Source organism: Hordeum vulgare, chromosome 6H, assembly GCF_904849725.1.
Source record: "Hordeum vulgare subsp. vulgare chromosome 6H, MorexV3_pseudomolecules_assembly, whole genome shotgun sequence".
NCBI classification, from domain to species: Eukaryota; Viridiplantae; Streptophyta; class Magnoliopsida; order Poales; family Poaceae; genus Hordeum; species Hordeum vulgare.
Genome location: NC_058523.1, coordinates 551,206,699 through 551,225,664, shown reverse-complemented (window position 1 = coordinate 551,225,664; position 18,966 = coordinate 551,206,699). Strand labels below are relative to the sequence as shown.

Genomic DNA, 18,966 nt, shown 5'->3' with positions numbered 1-18,966 from the left:
AACTCAAAATAGCTTGTTGTCTTTATTTACTTTTTTATTTATGTTTAATTTATATTTATCAAACTATCCAACTACACTACTTATTATTTGCAAGTAAGGAGTTTAAGGGGATTGACAACACTCTTGTCCGTGTTGGATACAAGTGTTTTTGCCATTTTATGTATATGCGCTGAAGACGGAAATTTGTGTGATTTTCTAGATGGTTCGATAACATTTATAAATTGCCACCAATTTTTTAATGCAAAGATATTTTGGAAATATAAACTTTTTAAAATTTGTAATTTTAAAAAAAACAAGAACATATTTTGTAAAGTGCGATCATTTTTTTGTATTTGTGAACTGAACGTTTTTTTGAAAATATGAACAATTTCTGAATCTATGAACAATTTTTGAAAAAGCAAACAAATTTATGAAAAATGCAAACATATTTTGAAAATACAAACATTTATTGAAATTCTTGAACACTTACTGAAACACGAACAAATTTTCGAAAATGCAAAAAAATATATTAGAAAATAAAATAATTTGAGAAAGAAATGAGCAAAAGAGAAACAGAAAAAAAAGGAAGAGAAATATAGCAAAAAAATATCCGGCTCAGGAACCTTCTAGAATTTTCTCAAAACTGTAAAAGAGCCAACAGGGAACGTTTAGGAGGTTTCGTAAACTGGGAAAGCTGAAAATGTTTAAATGGGTCGGCCCAATCTAAACGATCACAGGCGATCGGTCGACAGTTTGACGCTGAGTGCGTTAAATATGATTTTGCCGCTTTGCGGATCTGCTAGATATGCTCTAAGCAATAATTTTATCTTCTTCTTTGCTGGTTGTAGCTGAAGATCAATTTTTTTTACCCAATGTCTTCATGGTCATCTGACTTGCCGAAGTTCTGCAGTACCATCTTCCAATCCATAGAAACTCTACATGAATTAGCACGATTACTTGCACTATCTATGATGTTTTTCATATATCATATGCAACTTCTCGACAAGCATATTCTTTATCATTTGCCGTCTAAGATACCATTTTATCGAAACATCACAGGTACTCCCTCCGTCTTAAAATAAGTGTCTTAACTTTGTATTACCGTTAGTGTAAAGATGTATTAAGGTTGAAGCACTTATTTTAGAACGGAGCGAGTACTAGCTTAGACAAGGTGATGATGTTATCATGACCCCGCTGGTTTTGCATCTGTCTGATTTGAAAATCAAACAAATTAAGCATGAAGCATTGGAGAAACGCGCAAAAATACGTACTAAAAAAACATCGACAGTGCAAGTCATGCATAAATCGTTTGCCCACGGGGAGGGACATCTGATTCAATCTCCATATATCTAGAAGAATTTGGTGAAGGTAGTTCATCCAAGCCACAATATTATGTGAGTGAATTCAGAAAACAAGACACTGAGGGTATTGAACCCGACATCAATCAATCGAACACGCGACCTTTGGATCCGGAGTCAGACTTACATGCTTTTGGGGAGTGAACATACACAGAGGGGGATGGCGCACATGACACATCATTATGGGATGAATGGCCTAGTTTGGGCTCACCCTGTACTTCGGCTCTAGTGATTTTTATGGCTTTATTTTATCAAATACAAACATTATTCCATAAACATGTGAATTAAACTTTATTATATTATTTTAATTTTTGTGATTTTTTCTAAAAAAAATAATGAACTTTATTTAGAAAATCATCATCTATTTATAGAATGTTAACAGTATGTGAAAAAAATTAAATGTTTATCAAACAATTTCATCATGTATCTGAAAATGATTATAATGTTTTGGAAATTGGCCACATGCATTGTGATGATGCAGAGGCGGGGGTCTTTCCTCCTTTTCCAAAATAATAATAATGTTTTTAAAATAGCCAAGATGTATTAAAAAATATTTCCATTTTAGCAAAAATGTTTACAGTCTATTTGAAAAATGTTTATGTATTTTTTTGGGTTCATTAGTAAAATCTGGCAAAAAATAAAAATGAGAAGGAGAAAAAGGGAAGAGAAAATAGAAGAAAAAATGTAAAAAATAAAAGAAAACTCAGTCAATAAACCAAAGAAAGCTGACAATCGATAGAGAATAGACTGAGAAAAAAATTCAAGAAAACAACAACCATATAAAGGAGATTGGTTGAAATTGGCAAGAGCAGGATGTACATATCATGTACTATTCTTTTCCTTAATAAACACACCCAAGGACATCTTAAATTTGATTAATATCAAGGAAACAGAAACCAGTAAAATGTAAAGACAACTCAATGCAGAACGATCAGTAAAAATTAAATTACACTAAAAATCATACTAACCTTCTTCATCCTCGATCGCACATCATCCGACATGTGATGGAGATTGAAAGTTGTAATAAACCAACAATAAGTGATAGGGACACTTACAAATGCTCTCGCCATACCAGACTTTGAAGACTGCAATAGTCACTCGTCTGTGACATGAGATTTATAAGTCATTGAAGTAGTGTCGTTTGGAGCATCACACCACGTGGTACAAACTTGTAATCCATCGCCACGAGCTCAGAGGGTTGAAGAAATCATACTATGTCATAGAACAACAAAGAAGAAGATGTGGAAGTCACTGCACTAATAGCCAACCAATAACTCTCCTTGAAAGACACACAAATTGCCAATATCTTAAGGGAACCAACGGATCCAAGGACACAAACTCTCACAGGCCTTCGTCGATGCCGGATCAGATGTCGTCGAGTTAGGAAGAAATCAGAGAAACCTTATTACAACATGCCATGCTGCGAACAACTAGTCGATGTTGCCAAGGGAACAAAAACCTAAGGAAAAGAAAATAAGGTAATCGAGCCTCGCTCCTCTTCCCGATAACGAGGCCACCGGATAAGGAAAAGAAGGGGGGACTAAGGCGGTGACATGTAGGAAAACTATGGCGACAGCGGCCAGGATTGGGTAAAGCTAATATCGGGTGATGACAAGGATAAACTATTTGAAGCTATGAGGTCAGGTGGGATTTTCCTAATGAATTCTTGTTAACTCCAGCGTCTTGGTTGTGGTTGTGTGGCTGCAACGATACCCTTTAGTAGGAATAATGTCGCCCATGTTTGATCCCCGTGCTGGTGGCGCGTCCAACATTGTTAGATGGTGGGTCAAGATTTGTCTTTGTCTGATCTCGCGGGATTCGATGTGTGCTGGTCTTCGGTGGATCCGTTTAGATCATGTCTTCATCCGTGTGTTTACAGATTTGATCCTTCCAATTTGCTGGTCCTTGAAGCCTTAGCGCGATGAATTTCTGACTGTCTACTGAAACAAAGTTTGCTCGACTCTAGTGAGGGAAGAGCGATTATGAATGAATTGAAAGTTTCTTCAAAAATGAAAATAGTTTTTTTCTCGAAGAATTACAATAGGATACTATTTTTTACGGAAAGAATGACAATGGGAAGGAAGGAAGAAGACGATGAGTTAAACTGGGCCCAAAGAAGATCATTTTGGCCCATTGTTCGGCAGGGATTTGCATTTTCCGCAGAGTGGATGGGCCTTGTCTTTATGCTGAGTCTCCGTGTCGTCCTCTCGTACTGCTAAGCAAACCCCTCTTCCCGTCTCTCCCCACCTGCAGCCGACGCCGCCGCCGCCGCCGCCGCCGCCATGGACGCCGGCGACCCCTCAACCTCGCTCGCCGTCACCGCGGTAGACGCGCCCCAGAGCAGCGCCAAGAAGAAGCCTGCCCCCAAGCGGTTCATCCACACCCCGATCCCGGCCTCCATCCTCAACGACCCCACCCTCGCCGCCGCCGCCACCTCGCTCCTCCCGGCCGCCTACAACTTCGAGCTCCACAAGACGGCGCACCGCATCCGCTCTTCCGGCGCGCGCCGCGCCGCGCTGCAGCTCCCGGAGGGCCTGCTCCTCTTCTCGCTGCCCATCTCCCACCTCCTCGGCCCCTTCCTCGCCGAGGACCCCTCCAACGACGTACTCATCCTCGCCGACCCCACCTACGGCGCCTGCTGCCTCGGCGACCGCCCCGCCAAGGCCCTCGCCGCCGACCTCCTCGTCCACTACGGCCACTCCTGCCTCGTCCCCGTCACATCATCGCTCCTCCCCGTGCTCTACGTCTTCGTCGAGATCCGCGTCGACGCGCTCCGCCTCGCCGCTGCCATCCGCGGCGCCTTCCCAGACCCCGCCACCGCGCCTCGCCTCGCCCTCGCCGGCACCGTGCAGTTCATCGCAGCGGTGCACGCCGCGCGGGAGATGCTAACGCGGGACGGCTACCGCGACATCCTCGTGCCGCAGGCGAAGCCGCTCTCCGCCGGCGAGATCCTCGGGTGCACCGCGCCCACGCTGAAGAAGGCGGAGGGGGTGGCCGTGGTGGTGTTCGTCGCAGACGGCAGGTTCCACCTCGAAGCCTTCATGATTGCCAACCCTGCGGTGAAGGCCTACCGGTTCGATCCCTTTCTTGGTGTGCTTGTGCTGGAGGAGTATGACCATGTTGGGATGAAGCAGGCGAGGAAGGAGGCGGTGCTGGCGGCGAGGAAGGCCAAGAGCTGGGGGGTTGTGCTCGGCACGCTAGGCCGGCAGGGGAGCTTAAAGGTTCTTGACCGGGTGGTAGAGCATCTGGAGGAGAAAGGGTTGGAGCACACGGTGGTGCTCATGTCGGAGCTCTCCCCGACAAGGATGGAGCTATTCGGGGATTCTGTGGATGCATGGGTGCAGATTGCGTGTCCTCGGTTGTCGATCGATTGGGGGGAGGGGTTCAAGAGGCCAGTGCTGACAACATTTGAGTTTGATGTTGCACTAGGGTATGTTTCTGGGTGGTGGGAGAAGGGGAGTGGGCAAAATGGCGGCGGTCCAGGTGGTAGTGGGTGCTGTTCAGGATCAGGAACTTGTGGAAATGGTGATTGTAGTAATGGTGATTGTGGTGGAGATGATTTTGGAGGGGAGTACCCTATGGATTACTATTCACAGGATGGGGGTGATTGGAATGGCTGCTACATGAAGAAGAAGCCCTCCACCGGCGAGAGAAAGCCGCGAGTTCGAATTGGTAATTAGTTTTACATAGTAGCTTACGTACAATTTGGTTCTGTCATTTCCTTGCACATTATCACACAGATTCCATATGTTAATATTTCTTGCATCTGGTGTTTGTCAGTGTCCGTGACATTTCCATATGTTTAAGTGACCAGTTTAAAGAAAGTTGACAAGCTGTGAATAGATATACATCTTGCCACAGAAAGAGATCCATACAATTCCTGCCCTAATTTTTGCATGGTAATTTCAGTGAGTTGTATTGTTCTTTTGCGGAAACGCAGTAGTGAAATGAAAAAAAGAAACGTTTCAAGAAAACCTAGGCATCTCTGAGCTGTGCTCATATCTAACACTAACAGCATATTATAATGCAGCAAGGTTCTCTTGATGTTGTTGTTATAGCTTTAACTAGTTTCCAGAGAGGCAGAACAGCTACTGTGTGTTATAACTGTGTTGACACAAAATCCTGCATAACAACACAGCACACAGCGAGGTTTATTTATTAACAAAATCCTGCATGATCATTCGTGTCGACACAAAATTTCTATTGTGTGTTATATTGGTGTTGTGGTCATTTATATTCATCAATTCTGATTAGCAGGCAGCAATGTCCAAGTCGAGGAGAAGCAGTGAAATGGAACATCTCTGAGGTTTACTGAAGCCAAATGAGATATCAAGAGCCTTCATGGCTCCAGAAGTTTTGACACCAGAATTCAACCTTGGCATCCGTCATTCTTCGCGCAATGCAACAGAGGAACTTTGCCAGTGCCGACAGGCTTTGCTTAAGCATCAAAATACCCTAAGCTCCTTTATCAAACAAGCCAATGTACAATTTGTTCACTGCCGTGGTAGTGGTACTACCGTAGCTGTATACTGGGATGTGATGTATATTTATTTTCCCTACATCATACTATAAACTTGTGTATCGTTCACTGTCGAATCTTTCCCCAAATGTGAAATCTGCTTTGGCTCATATTACCATACTATTAAGTTTTGATACTGCAAAATATTTGCATCGTCGTTCTATAAGCATCAGAATAGTATGTGCTTCTTTTTATCAAACAAGCCAGTGTACCATTTGCTCATTACTGGATGTGTACTGATTACTAATCCCTTTGTTCCTAAATATATATATATATTTTTTTAAAAATCACTACAGGCTACATACGGAGCAAAATGAATGAATCTATACATTAAAATATGTCTATATACATTCACATGTAGTAGTGAAATCTCTAAAGAAACTTATATTTAGAATTTCTAAGAAGACTTATATTTAGGAACAGGGGAGTAAAATGTATGTGGATTTAATTTTCCTGTGCCATCCTATAATCTTATGCGCTATTGTTTTACTGGCCAATATATTCCAAAACTGTTAAATCTGTTTTGGCTCGAATTTTACATTTTTTGAATTATTACCTTACAGATATGCAGACCTGTTTTTTTAGCTTTCTATATCACTTATACTCTAGTTTTCTGACAAAATAGTTTTGGTGATTTCAAGCTGATATTTGAATAGGTTAAAAGCCAATTTTTGGGGGGGGCTTATCAGTGGCTGTCAAAATAAGCTGCATCCTACCAACTTAGCTTATTTTGACAGACCAACTTAAAATTTTATTTTAAAAGCCTATTAATTAAGGATTAACTAGTATACACTCATTTCAACGACAGTTAATTCCAGACCGAGGCTGCTAGAATAAAAAAGGTAGTGAGCAGCTTATTTTGACAGCCACCCATAATCCCCAAAAGAACTGACCCTAAGTTGCAGTTGCAGCACATATTTGCAGAGCCAATAGAGATGTGAGTCAAGAAGTAAAACATACTACCAGCAGTAACGACCCCAACCAGGCAACCATCCAACACAACATCTTATTATAGCAGCAGTTCGTGTTCAAGAGTTTCTAGGCCAAAGGGGGCTGAACGAGTTCTATAGTCCCAGGGCGGAGGATAGATCTGCATTACAATTTCACACGACACAAACTGCTCGGCTTCGAAGCAGGCAGAGACGCATAGCAGGATCCTCAGTGCTCCATCGCCAGCACGCACCGCAGGCAGCCGCCTTCATGCAGCAGGTCAAATGCCTTGTTGATGTCGGTAAGGCTCATGTTGTGGGTGATGTACTCGTCCACCTTGATTTCCTGTGGATGTGGATGATGGGTGGTCAAGTTTTGTTTCAGATGGAAGAAAACTCCTCTTAACTTGCGGATCATTTCTGTTCGAGAGAGTATGATTGATACCTTGTTCATGTACTTCTCAACGAGCCATGGAACCTGGCTTCGGCTCTTGAAGCCACCGAAAGCTGTTCCCTTCCAGACACGGCCAGTGACGAGCTGGAATGGCCGTGTGGAAATCTCCTGGCCAGACGCAGCTACACCAACGACAACGGAGGTACCCCAGCCCTATAGTTAAGAAAAAAAATCAGTCAAGACATGATATTGTACTTCAGGGGTGCTGAAAATCATGAAAGGGATCTGTAAGAAAGAATTTTGAAACAGTAAGAAACATATTTCCATATAAAAACAGGTATATAACATATTACAACGCATTTAAACTCTTTCGTTTCGGCTCAAACATCTTCCACTTATTTAGAAACAGATATTCGATGATAGATTATATCAGGACTCTAAACTGGTCTAGGTAAGTTATCCTACGAATAGTAGTGAATAATACTCCCTCCGGAAATACTTGTCCTAGAAATAGATGTATCTAGACTTATTTTAGTTATAGATACATCCTTTTTATACATTTTTAGGACAAGTATTTCCGGACGGAGGGAGTATGTAAGATGAGTCCGAAAAATTCATGAACATGCCATATACACAAGCTGCAACTCCAGCTTACCTTGTGGCAGCATTCGAGTGCAGCCCTCATGATAGAAACATTTCCGATGCACTCAAAACTGTAATCCACACCACCATCTGTAAGGTCAACTAGGACCTGCTGGATTGGTTTGTCATGGTCTTTTGGGTTCACAAACTCTGTGACTCCAAAGTTCTTAGCTGCAAACAGCAAGTAAAGAAGACAGAATTACAATACAAAACTTCATTGCTGCATATTAACAAGTAGCATCCAGTTTGCAATGTGATCCACAGTACTAAAAGGCAATGTGATCAATATTTACAAGTAAATCACATCAAGTTTGCAATGATACATTTGTAATACATACCAGCATATTACCACGAGAGAACAGTAGACTCATGGTATATAGATCTGAATGAACTTAGAAACCAATGTGATTCATTAAGGAGCCCCGTGCACTTAAGGAAGGCATAAAAAAGTCAAGGAAACTTCTGGTTTATATTAACTGAATTCTAGATACTATATGTGGGATTTAATCCAAGCAACAACTATATTAGAGATCAGTTTCAGTTTCTTTTCAAAGCAAGCAGAAATTTTAAAAACGCTTTCACAAAGAGCATGCACAGGAAAAAAAAAACTTCTGTCTTCTGGCAGAGACACGAATGTGAATTACTCTCTTTCAGCAGTTGAACAAAAAGATCATGCAGCTTAAGAGGAAAATTAACATACCATTAGTAGTTTCTAAGCTTTCATGGGGGCGGAATTTACAATGAAGAAAAGGATATGAACTATAATCATACCAACATCAAACTTCTTGGTATCAATGTCAATGCCAATAATCCGAGAAGCGCCAGCTGATTTTGCCCCCTCAGCAACCTAAAAATGGAAGTTCAGGTGTCAAAGCTTAGTTTACACACTCAGGTACACAAGTATGTCCAGATATATTTTACTTACTGCAAGCCCAACTGTGCCAAGCCCAAAAACAGCAACAACGGAACCTGCTTCAACCTTTGCAGTATTCCATACTGCTCCAAGGCCTACATGATTGTAATTTGTAAGATATAAAGAAACTGAGACAGTAACTATTTTTGGAAATTGTTTAGAGGATAGTCACGAGAATGTCAAGATGCTACACATATTGTTGTCAGCACACAACAGGTGTAAACAACAGTATGGAATCATATATCAACCCTCAGAAAAAAAGTTTACCAATAAAAGAGTAGAAACCTTGCAGCAACATGACAAAAATGATGCTCTCTAAATTACTGGTAACGTCTTACGCTTTGTTATCAGATAAAGGGCCCTAAATGAAGAGTGATTCCAGCAAAAGAAATAGAACAGAAAAACAACCCACTTGATGCTAACTGTTGCACTAGAAATGTAAATAAGCAAATCATTGGAACAATAGAGCAACAGATATTATCAAACAAATCAATGAGAATTTCACGCAAAATTTGTTTAAAAGCATGTGAAATTACAGAAAAATCTTGTGTGACGGCTAAACAGACTGCTGATGAATAAAACATCAGATCTGTACAGGGAAAGTCCGGTTAGAACCTACCAGTAGAAACACCACAGCCGAGCAGGCAGACCTTATCAAGGGGCGCCTGCGGGTTGATCTTTGCAACACTGACGTCATGCACAACAGTGTACTGACTGAACGTCGACGTCCCCATGAAATGGTAAATGGGCTTCCCATTCACCGAGAAGCGGCTCTTGCGGTCGCTCATCATGACCCCTACCCCCGTGGCGCCACGAACTTTGCCACAGAGGTTGGTCTTCCCACTCTTGCACATCTTGCAGTCCTTGCATTCCGCTTGGTAGCAAGGAATGACATGGTCCCCGGGCTGCACGTCGGTCACTCCTTCGCCAACACTCTCAACAATTCTATTAGCAGCGACAAAAACAAACTTATCAGTGCACAGTTATCTTAGCTATGCGAGATAATACTTGAAATCAGACAAATTGTGTAGGCTTACCCAGCAGCCTCGTGGCCGAGAATGCAAGGAAAGAGGCCCTCAGGATCCTGCATAGCAAATGAAATCCTTCCATGACATGACCACAAATTCTAATAAATCTCTACAGCATGTAGTCGGCTATCAAGTTCATACAAACATTTTCTTCTGTACACCAGGTCACTGTAGAGCCATTCGCACACGACAACAACGAACGAGCGTACAATGTTACATAGAAGTCAATTAATCCCCAATTATTCGGACTCACTGCGACTACTGATAATGATCCAGAAGAAGGGAAAAAAGCAACAGCCTCAGTTGTCGCAGTCTAACTTGTGAAGACGCTTCACAAGCGTGTGACCCAGTGGAACAATACTGACGGGAGGAAAAATCCAAGTACCAGCACTGGATAGGTCGCTGGGGTGGGGTGGGGTGGGGTGGGGACGGTGACTACCAGCAGTGCCGGCGCTGGCGACAGGCCTCGGGAAAACCGCGGCGAGCGATACCTAGATTCGAGGAGGGAGGAAGCGGGAGTGATGAGGGGAGGGGATGAGAGACCTTGCCGCTCCAGGTGTAGTAGTCGGTGTGGCAGAGGGCGGTGGAGAGGATCTTGATGCGGACCTCGCCGGCCTGCGGCGGCGCCACCTGCACGTCCTCGACCACCAGCGGCTTGTTCGCCTCGTACGCCACCGCGGCTGCGCAAACCACGGAACCCGCTACAGATCAGACCAAAGCAACAGTTCCGAACAAACGGGGACCCGCCGCACACCACAGCGCCGCCGGCGCGGAGCGCGGAAGGGGGTTACCTTTGCAGGTGATGACCTGGCCCTGGGTGGAGGACGCCATTGCCGATCGCTTCTTCCGCTGAGGTTGGGGTGGATGGGCTGCGGCGGTGGGGTGGGGTTGTGGAGGAGGTGGGGATAGGGAGGTGGACTGGAGAGTGGAGAGGAGGGCGAGAGGTGGGTGGTGGGGTTTTTGCTTGCTGGAATGGGCCGGGCCGGGCCGGGCGGGCTCACTGTGGGTTTGGATTGGGATACCCGAAATTATTGCGGGGGGGCAGGCTGGCAGGATCTCCGTCTTGTGATATCCTAACGGGAAATCCTCCGAGAAAGATAGTTGAGCTTCGCAGCAGACAAAATTGAGCATTGGAATTTCAGACAAAACTGTGGTTCCACTTTTTTTTAGAGAGAGATCGTTGAAGTACTCCTGCCCCCACCTATTGTAATATAAGTTTTTTTTAGAGATTTAATTAATACGTAAAACATACAGATGTATGTACATGTATATTTTATAATGTAGATTCATTCATTTTGCTCTATATGTAATTCATATTGAATTTTTTAAAGGGCTTAACGGTGGAAGTATAATTTATTACTCCATCCGTCCAGATTTACTCGTCACAAAAATGAACGTATCTACACGTATCTCTAGTTCTAGATGCATCAATTTCTATCTAAACGTATCTCTAATTCTAGATACATCAATTTTTATTGCAAGTAATTCGGAAAAAGAGTTATGATTCGTCCACATGAATATGTCATGCTTTTCATAACCTTTGTGAATGTTTTTTCTAACTTCAAACAAAATCAATGCCTACTTTTCCAAAGTAGGTAAATGTCTGTGCGTTGATCCAGATGTAAAAATATGTTGGTGGTTCCACACTAATTTTGATTAGTGAAGTACATATTAGAGATTGGTATTTATTTGAGATTGATTTGCGATCTTGGTTAGAAAGGTGACCCTGTAACAGTAATTGCAGAGTTATTGTGCATTACAAAGGAAAAAGATCAAACCATTATTGCAGAGGAAAAACCTGCTACTGCCTCGCTATATGCAACAAACATATTACTGGTGATTTCTCAACAAAGGGTGAATTCTACTACTCAAAATGAATCATCAAGAGAATATAACCATAATGAACACACACCCAGCCTCTGCAGATGCACATAGTCAAATATTATTGGTGACTGAAGGTATCCGCGTACATGGGAAGTTTGACAAAGATGTCTCTGCCGACAAGAAAAGGAACACTACTTATCTTTGTATACGTAGTATAGAGAGAGTACATTTAGTAAAATCCCATAATATTCACGTGGTTAGCAATCTTCAAACCATTCAAAATGAACCACAATATCCAGCTGGTTTTTTTCTTGCTTTGAACATGGGAATTTTTCGTGCTTTCAACGACCCTTGTAGTTTTTTTTTTTGGGTGCATCATAGTCTAACCATAACAACAGTCACAAAAATGCGGAAAAATTAATAGCATAAGCTGCGACTAGTCAGGGCCAAGGTGCTTCAGCTTTCTCATTTGATTGAAGAACACAGGCTTGTTTTCAGACGAACAAACAACACTTGATTATCTGTATGTACATAACGCTCCGCAGTACACACATCAGCGCGCATTCCGTTTCCTTTTTATTTTCGAGGAAAAGAGAGGCTTCATTCAACTCAGGGTGCCATCACAGTCTTCCGCTAGACGCCACACGAGGTCCACAATTTCAGAAACCGAAGTGCGGCTAGTCCGATTTGTCCTCGGGGTTCATCTGCAGAGCCAGCACCACGAGCCCCACTGCCGCGGCCGCGGACAAGGCGGTCGAAGTATAGCCGAGAAGCAGCAGTGGGACCTTGAGCGGCTGCATCAGAAAGAAAAAGAAAAACTTTCAGAGAAGGTGGCAGGATGGACTGTGAAACATACATAGTTGAATGGAACCAGTGTATGTAGCCTTCAGTTACCTGGCTGTCATCTGGACTGCTTTGCACGCCTTGGGCCAGCTGCCAGGAGAAAAACCTGCATCACAGGGTAGACGTGGGATGTCAAACAAGCATTCGGTTCAATATTTGTGCCACCGGGAAAGAGCGTGCACACGGCCGGATTATGTGATGAACATGCTTGAGTGTCAGTCGGTTTAATATGTGAAGCATGATGTGCATGTGTCCTTGATTAACCAGACACCATTAGAATCAAATCCATAGAATGATTCTATTGGCCAACAGCTTGTCTGTTGTTAAGATAATACTACTGGATAATACAAGGAATCACTTACATGAAATCGAATCCAATATAAAAATGTAGTAATGTGAAATGCATGCAGCCCAAACATGAGAAGTATCCAGTAAAATATTCTGGGAAGTGGGAAGCTGGTAACTATATTGATTCATCTACTTATTTATTGATGTTGGTCAAAATTGTCACATGTGGCATGTTGCTTATGGAAATGTAGCACTATAATTCATGCACAACAGCTGACCAAGAAAATAAAACCAATTATCTTTACAAGTTTGCTTAACTCAAAGAGATGATGTACAGGCGTATGGGTCTAGATTTTACCCGAAAACCAGTCCAACTGCAGCACCGATGTACGCATTTTGCGCTGTCAATTCGAATTCAGCTCCTGCAAACTGACAAGATAAGGGTATTCAATTAAACCATGTACACAGTCCACCTGAAGGTGAATAGGTGATCAAAGCGCAGAGAGGCAAACTTACCTTCAGCTTTCTTTTTTCTTTCATGGCCTGTACTTCAGCTTGAATCACTGGGCGTTTCGACAGAGCCTTACCGATCTTGATCATTGTCTCAGAAATCTATACAAATACGATCAAAGAATGTCACATTTGCAGATACATGTGTGGATCAAGTCAACTTTTGAAAACAGTCAAGAACAGGATGCAAGGAAATTTAGCAAAGAGATAGAGCATGCTGCCATGCTGCTGAAGCATCATGACACGATGAATCTGACAGTTTTCTTCTGTCCCGACAGGTCAGATTCCTATCACTAACTAATGCACCCACTTTAAGATGTTTTTATCCTGCTGCAACCAATCGTAGGCAGATGTTGGACATGGAACTAACCCACTTACTCTCCACAATTGGATGGTAACAACATGGACTCATGTTTGCGACATAACCAAATTGTAATCCAGCATGAATCAAATGTACCTGAAGCAATTACAGAAGAACAGGATATGGATAGATGGTGAGTGAGTTGCTGACCTTCTTGAACTCTCCATTGCCATACTGTCCCATAGTCTGAAACTTCTTTCCAGCTGATGCCAGCCGCTTGCCAAATGCTACGCTATGTAAGGAAAACAGCAAGGAACACAACCTTCAGTCAAGAAACCATGTCATGTAGAACACAAATCCTAACAATATACAGATGAGATCCGTGCCTGATTTAGCGCTGGCAGTCAAGTAGGGCGCCATCGACGGCAGCTGCTTGGCAAGGTTATTTGATGCTTCTGTGTTAGCCATCTCCCATGCTTTTGCCAGGTCCAGCAGCAGATCACCGACCTCTTGGCCACACTGTCTCTCGACAAACAAACAACAATAGTTGGACACGGTTGCACCAAAACAGAACACCGATGTTAATTGTATCCAAAAGATGAATTCCACGGTACCTACCTCGTTAAGAACAGGCCCGTTGGAGAGATCGAATGCCGCATCATTGAGCTTCAAGAAAAATCAAGTAGAAATTGTTGGATGGATTGACCAAACTAAAGTTGTATTTACGGTTCGAACTCGCTGCAGTGCTGCAATTTCAGTATGTGTTGTTCAATATCACATAGCCATAATTCTGAACCACGTGATGACTTGGCTTGGCATGTACCCAACCAAGTTCCACATTTGTTTAGCCACTAACTAATAAAAGTAGTGAAAGAACAAGTAGTGAGCCTCGGCTTCAGTATAGGATAGGCAGCTTTAGACAGCCACATTCTGAAGCTCACTGTGATAATCCTCTGAGTGTTCAGTTATTAACTGATTATCTTAGCTCATAACCAAACAGTAAGATGAGTTTTGATCGGAGCTGAGATGGGGGTAGTGACTGCTTACATCGAGCCGGAGGTCACGGGGCAGCAGGGAGAGGAATTTGGGCGGGAGCACCAAGCAATCCTACCAACAAATCAGCGCAATCAAAACCAATCCGCCAAATCTTCAAATCAATGCAGGCGATACGGCGAGTGGCGTACCGCGAGCTCCTGGAGGAGGGGCAGGACGGGCTCCTCGTCGGGGTCGGCGCCGCCGCCGGTCGAGGAGGAGGCGAGGGGCTTGGAGGAGTCGGAGGAGACGGCGAGCAGAGGACTCGGGCACCTTCGCCGCCGGAGAAGGGAGCGCGATGGGCGGGAGTATCCGGAGCAGGAGGCGGCGCCGGCGCCGGCGGCCGGAAGTGGCGAGGCGAGCAGCGGGCAGCGGAGCACGGCGGCGGCCATTATTTTTTCTGAAACGGCTGTGTTTTTTGGGTTTTTTCCCTCCCTTCGTTTTTCCATTTTGTTTTACGCCTTGCCGACAAGGCTGTGGGCCCGCGCTATCACTTCCCTTCCAATGGAATTGGGCACAAATCTGATTGATTTTTCTGAGTTGGCCACGTCAGAAATATACGAGAGAATTTGGTACTGTACTACAAAATGACATAAATCTCTTTCAAATTGAACTAGTTAAAGGTAGACCATTGTTTACCATGATGATATATTATTTTATTTTTTAGGGATCTACTCATCTTCAATCATGACAATATAACAAAAATCTAAAATAATAAAAATTATATTCAGATTCATAACTACCTAGCGACGACTATAAGAATTGAAGCGAGTTGATCATAATACTCGTCCACAAATTTTTCGTTTTTCTTTGTGAATTCCAAATCATAGATGATGGGCATGATTTTCTAAAAACCTAAGATGTTATTGTGATGATCAATATTATTTTTTGAGCTCACTTGACAATTAATACGAAGAGGGGGCAATACATCCTTTTTCACACCTGTAAAGAGGGCTTGATGATAGAGAGAGCTCACTATTTTTTTCTAGCCATGCAAATGCAACCATGCCACATAGGCAAGACATGTATGCAATCCATAAATTATATACTGCATTTGTTCCTAAATATAAGTCATGTTAGCGATTTCAATATGAATTTTATATGGATCAAAATGGTTGAATCTACACTTTAAAATATGTCTATATACATCTCTATGTTTATATTGAAATCTCTAAAAAGATTTATATTTAGAAAAGAGAAAGTTTTTTTTCATTACTCTATGCATATAATGCCGCCGCATCATCAATTCGTGCATGTTAGTCATACATTATTTTTTGCATTAAAGTTCATCCATCACATTTCGTTAGAAAAATGGCATTCTTTTAACTGCAGCTAATTTGTTTCTCCTTCTATATGCTTTTGTTTTAAAGCTTACATTTTCTTCCCATTGGTTTTTAGCTGTTCTTAGCAACTATATAGGCATTTTTAGCAAGGTTCCTACATCAACACGCAAGGCGTCATCTAGCTATCAAAGAGATCAAAGATAGGCTATCTCATGAACTAGCCAGGTTAACATTGTGTCTCATTTTGGCAGATGGCGTCCTACCCAATGTAGCGTATATTATTATTGTAGATTGTAAACATATATGATCAATGTATCTCACATTTTCCCTAAAAAAACAGCAATTTCTACTTGGTTCATTTCCTTCAAATTTATTATCAAACCATCACAAGCTGTTATGTTTTCAAAGCGTCCAATCATACTCTTAGCATCATGAAACATTGTAAGTTCTATATATGTTTTACGTGCAGTAAGTTATATACATTAATATAGCCAAAATTCCCAACAAAGCAAAATAAAAATAAAAATGTGAGAACCCTACAAAGCAATTTGCATCATCTTGTTGCATACTACAGAACATAGTTGAACCACGAGCATCCACCACTCTATAAAATCATACTAAAATACAGTACATTACACCACAAAGTCGTTAACAAATAATGATAGGCAGAATTTTCTGTAAGCACTAAACCCAACACGAATGGGCCAGCAAAAACACTACTGGCCGGGCCCACTAACCCTCTAGGCCTCGGGCTTGAGGATGCCGTTGACGACGGACAAGCCGACGAGGACCCCGAGCGCCTCGGCGCCGGCGACCACGCCGGCCTGCACGAACGCGTCGCCGGCGAGCCCCGCCTCGGCCGCCAGCTGCATTCCCTCCCCGGCGACCTCCTTCCCGGCCTCCGCCACCGCCTCCCCGCCGGCCTCCGCGGCCTCCACCGCCGCCTCGCCCACCTCCCGCGCGGCCTCGACCGCGGCCTCCTCCGCCCGCTCCAGCTTCTTCCGGATGCCGAAGAGCCCGATGCTGCCCGCGGCGTTCGCGGCCGGCGCCACCGCCGCCAAGGACGACCCCGCGCCCGCGGCCGACAGCAGGAGGAGCACGGCCGAGCGCCGGTCGAACCGCGCGGCCGAGGCGACGACGACGCTGCGCATGCGGCGCGGGGCGGCTTGGAGCGCGAGGCTGGAGGCGGCTGAGACGGCCATGGCCGGCGGTGAGGTGTGCCGGGCTCGCGCGCGTCTGCTCGATCGGCTCGGCCTCAGGCGCGCGTGCGGTGAGGAGTGGCGGTGTGTGTGGCGCGGAGGAGGCTGCTCCTCCTCTCGTAGTGGGGCTGGGAGGATGTGGTGGACACCGGTGGGTTTGGTTGGTTGCCTCTCGTCGCGCCAACGAGGAGCGGACATGTCACGCTCACACCAGACAAGTGGCTCCCGATGTGGCCGCGGCTGGGCTTCTCAAGCAGTCAAGCTCGTGACGGCGACTTCCGGCACGACTCACGAAGACGTGGCGGTGAGCCGGACCGTCAAGCAGCTGCTCCGGTAGCGCCGCACATGGAGCCCTGCGGTGCTCGGGTCCATGAACGGCAACCGGCAGCCGTTGCTTTATTTGCTACTTGCTCCAGTGATTGAGCACATAAGCAGATTAATCTTCCATCAGCACTTGCACTTCTAGCAGTGATTTTACTCCTGTTTTAGACTATAACCAATACTTATATTTCAGTATTGTTTTCTGTTGAGTACCAATGTATTCGAGATCTTAAGTTGATGTAATATGTTTCCACGTTTATCACGTGTCGAGATTAATTACGTCCATTTGCAATTGAGATTTTTAATCTCTTGCAAAGATAAATTCAGTACATCTACAGTACTGATTTGCGATTGAAAATTTTATTCTTCCGCAAAACAATCTCATTGTGGTTGAGATTAATCTCTCTCGCGAAACATATTAATTCACCATGGTTAATTATCTTGCAATTTGATACAAGATCATCTCATTTAATATGAAGTCTATACAATTCAAGTTTTTCACTTGATCATCAAGTTTGCAACATCATTACTATTCATTACAATAGTAGTGTATATCTGTAGAGTACATTGTATTCCAGAATAAATTGTGATGTAATAAATTTCCATGTTATTCTATATGTCGAGATTATTTACATCTGTTATTTGCAATTGAGATATTCAATTTCTTGCAAATAAAAATCAATTCATTTTAATTGAGCCATTGGCTTGATACGAGCAAGAATTGATATCCAAATTCTTAGTGTTGTTTTTCAAATTGATATTTTGAGAATCACAAGGTAGTGTGTAGATCTACCGCTTTGCAGATCATCACCACTACTATTAAAGCCTGCATTTTGTCACTTTGACAATATGATTGCTTTACAAAATGTCCTCCCCACATATTTCACTAAGTCATGACATAAGGCATTACGAGTGAGTATATACTGATTTCATCGGATTATACTCCCTAGTGCTGCGAGATCCACTCCATTTTGAAGATTATCTTCAAAGTGTCATACTTAGCAATTTGAGATTCACGTTAATGGTCTCAAGATAACTTCTTGAAATACTCATTAATTTTGCTAAGCTCACTACAACATTAACCATGGTAGTCTTTAATTTACTAACCGTAAATTAATTATCTCTCGTAACTGATGGCTAGAGAATTTGAGGCATTCGCGCCTCAATAGCCACCACTGCCTTTCCATGGGCCAAGGAAATTATGATCACTCTTGAGTCTCGTGGGATAATGTGTGAAATCCAAAACTGTAAGATTTATCTATGGTCAGGATCACACCGCTAACAGAAAAATGTTGTCTTATACATAATAAGGCGTTATATTGGTTCAGGTCTTAGCATCTGGTTATTCCGTATCAACAATTCCTGGGCACAATGAACCTCAAGGGCAAAGGCTTGAAGCTCACTTCAACCTTCAACCTGACATCACTAATGATGACGGATCCTATGTGCATGGAGAATGTGTGGTTCATTATGCCTCAACCGACATGTTTGGAGATTATGAGTAGTCTCTCAATCTCAATGTACAAATACATTTGTATGTATTCTATATATCCGACAGTGAATTTTTGAGAATCATCATGCCTATATATAGATTTCTACGAGG

General features: G+C 43.2%; 4 protein-coding genes across 6 annotated transcripts; 1 reads left to right on the top strand and 3 right to left on the bottom strand.

The window, feature by feature from the left end:
* Window positions 1–3,557: 3,557 nt before the first annotated feature.
* On the top strand, window positions 3,558–5,966 carry LOC123402136 (2-(3-amino-3-carboxypropyl)histidine synthase subunit 1). Of its 2 annotated transcripts, none has more exons than XM_045096017.1 (2): window positions 3,558–5,009; window positions 5,595–5,966. In XM_045096017.1, the coding sequence occupies exons 1-2, from the start codon at window positions 3,620–3,622 to the stop codon at window positions 5,624–5,626; spliced, it is 1,422 nt and encodes a 473-aa protein (XP_044951952.1). In that variant the 5' UTR covers window positions 3,558–3,619; the 3' UTR covers window positions 5,627–5,966. The 2 variants fall into 2 exon arrangements, with proteins under 2 accessions (XP_044951952.1, XP_044951951.1); XM_045096016.1 differs by having other exon boundaries at window positions 5,592–5,966.
* Window positions 5,967–6,848: 882 nt separating this feature from the next.
* LOC123402137 (alcohol dehydrogenase class-3) lies at window positions 6,849–10,736 on the bottom strand. Its single transcript, XM_045096018.1, has 9 exons — window positions 10,554–10,736; window positions 10,306–10,442; window positions 9,772–9,818; window positions 9,354–9,679; window positions 8,747–8,829; window positions 8,593–8,668; window positions 7,835–7,992; window positions 7,231–7,392; window positions 6,849–7,131 (listed from the first exon to the last, which is right to left on the bottom strand). Exons 1-9 carry the CDS (start codon window positions 10,591–10,593, stop codon window positions 7,015–7,017), a joined length of 1,146 nt encoding a protein of 381 aa, XP_044951953.1. The 5' UTR covers window positions 10,594–10,736; the 3' UTR covers window positions 6,849–7,014.
* Window positions 10,737–12,023: 1,287 nt separating this feature from the next.
* LOC123402138 lies at window positions 12,024–14,991 on the bottom strand. Of its 2 annotated transcripts, none has more exons than XM_045096021.1 (9): window positions 14,713–14,991; window positions 14,576–14,635; window positions 14,147–14,194; window positions 13,915–14,047; window positions 13,739–13,815; window positions 13,234–13,329; window positions 13,076–13,146; window positions 12,481–12,535; window positions 12,024–12,380 (listed from the first exon to the last, which is right to left on the bottom strand). In XM_045096021.1, exons 1-9 carry the CDS (start codon window positions 14,950–14,952, stop codon window positions 12,264–12,266), a joined length of 897 nt encoding a protein of 298 aa, XP_044951956.1. In that variant the 5' UTR covers window positions 14,953–14,991; the 3' UTR covers window positions 12,024–12,263. The 2 variants fall into 2 exon arrangements, with proteins under 2 accessions (XP_044951956.1, XP_044951955.1); XM_045096020.1 differs by having other exon boundaries at window positions 12,024–12,404; window positions 14,713–14,983.
* A 1,389-nt stretch (window positions 14,992–16,380) lies between these two features.
* LOC123402139 lies at window positions 16,381–17,126 on the bottom strand. The gene has a single exon (XM_045096022.1). The coding sequence runs from the start codon at window positions 17,043–17,045 to the stop codon at window positions 16,584–16,586; it is 462 nt and encodes a 153-aa protein (XP_044951957.1). The 5' UTR covers window positions 17,046–17,126; the 3' UTR covers window positions 16,381–16,583.
* Window positions 17,127–18,966: the final 1,840 nt, after the last annotated feature.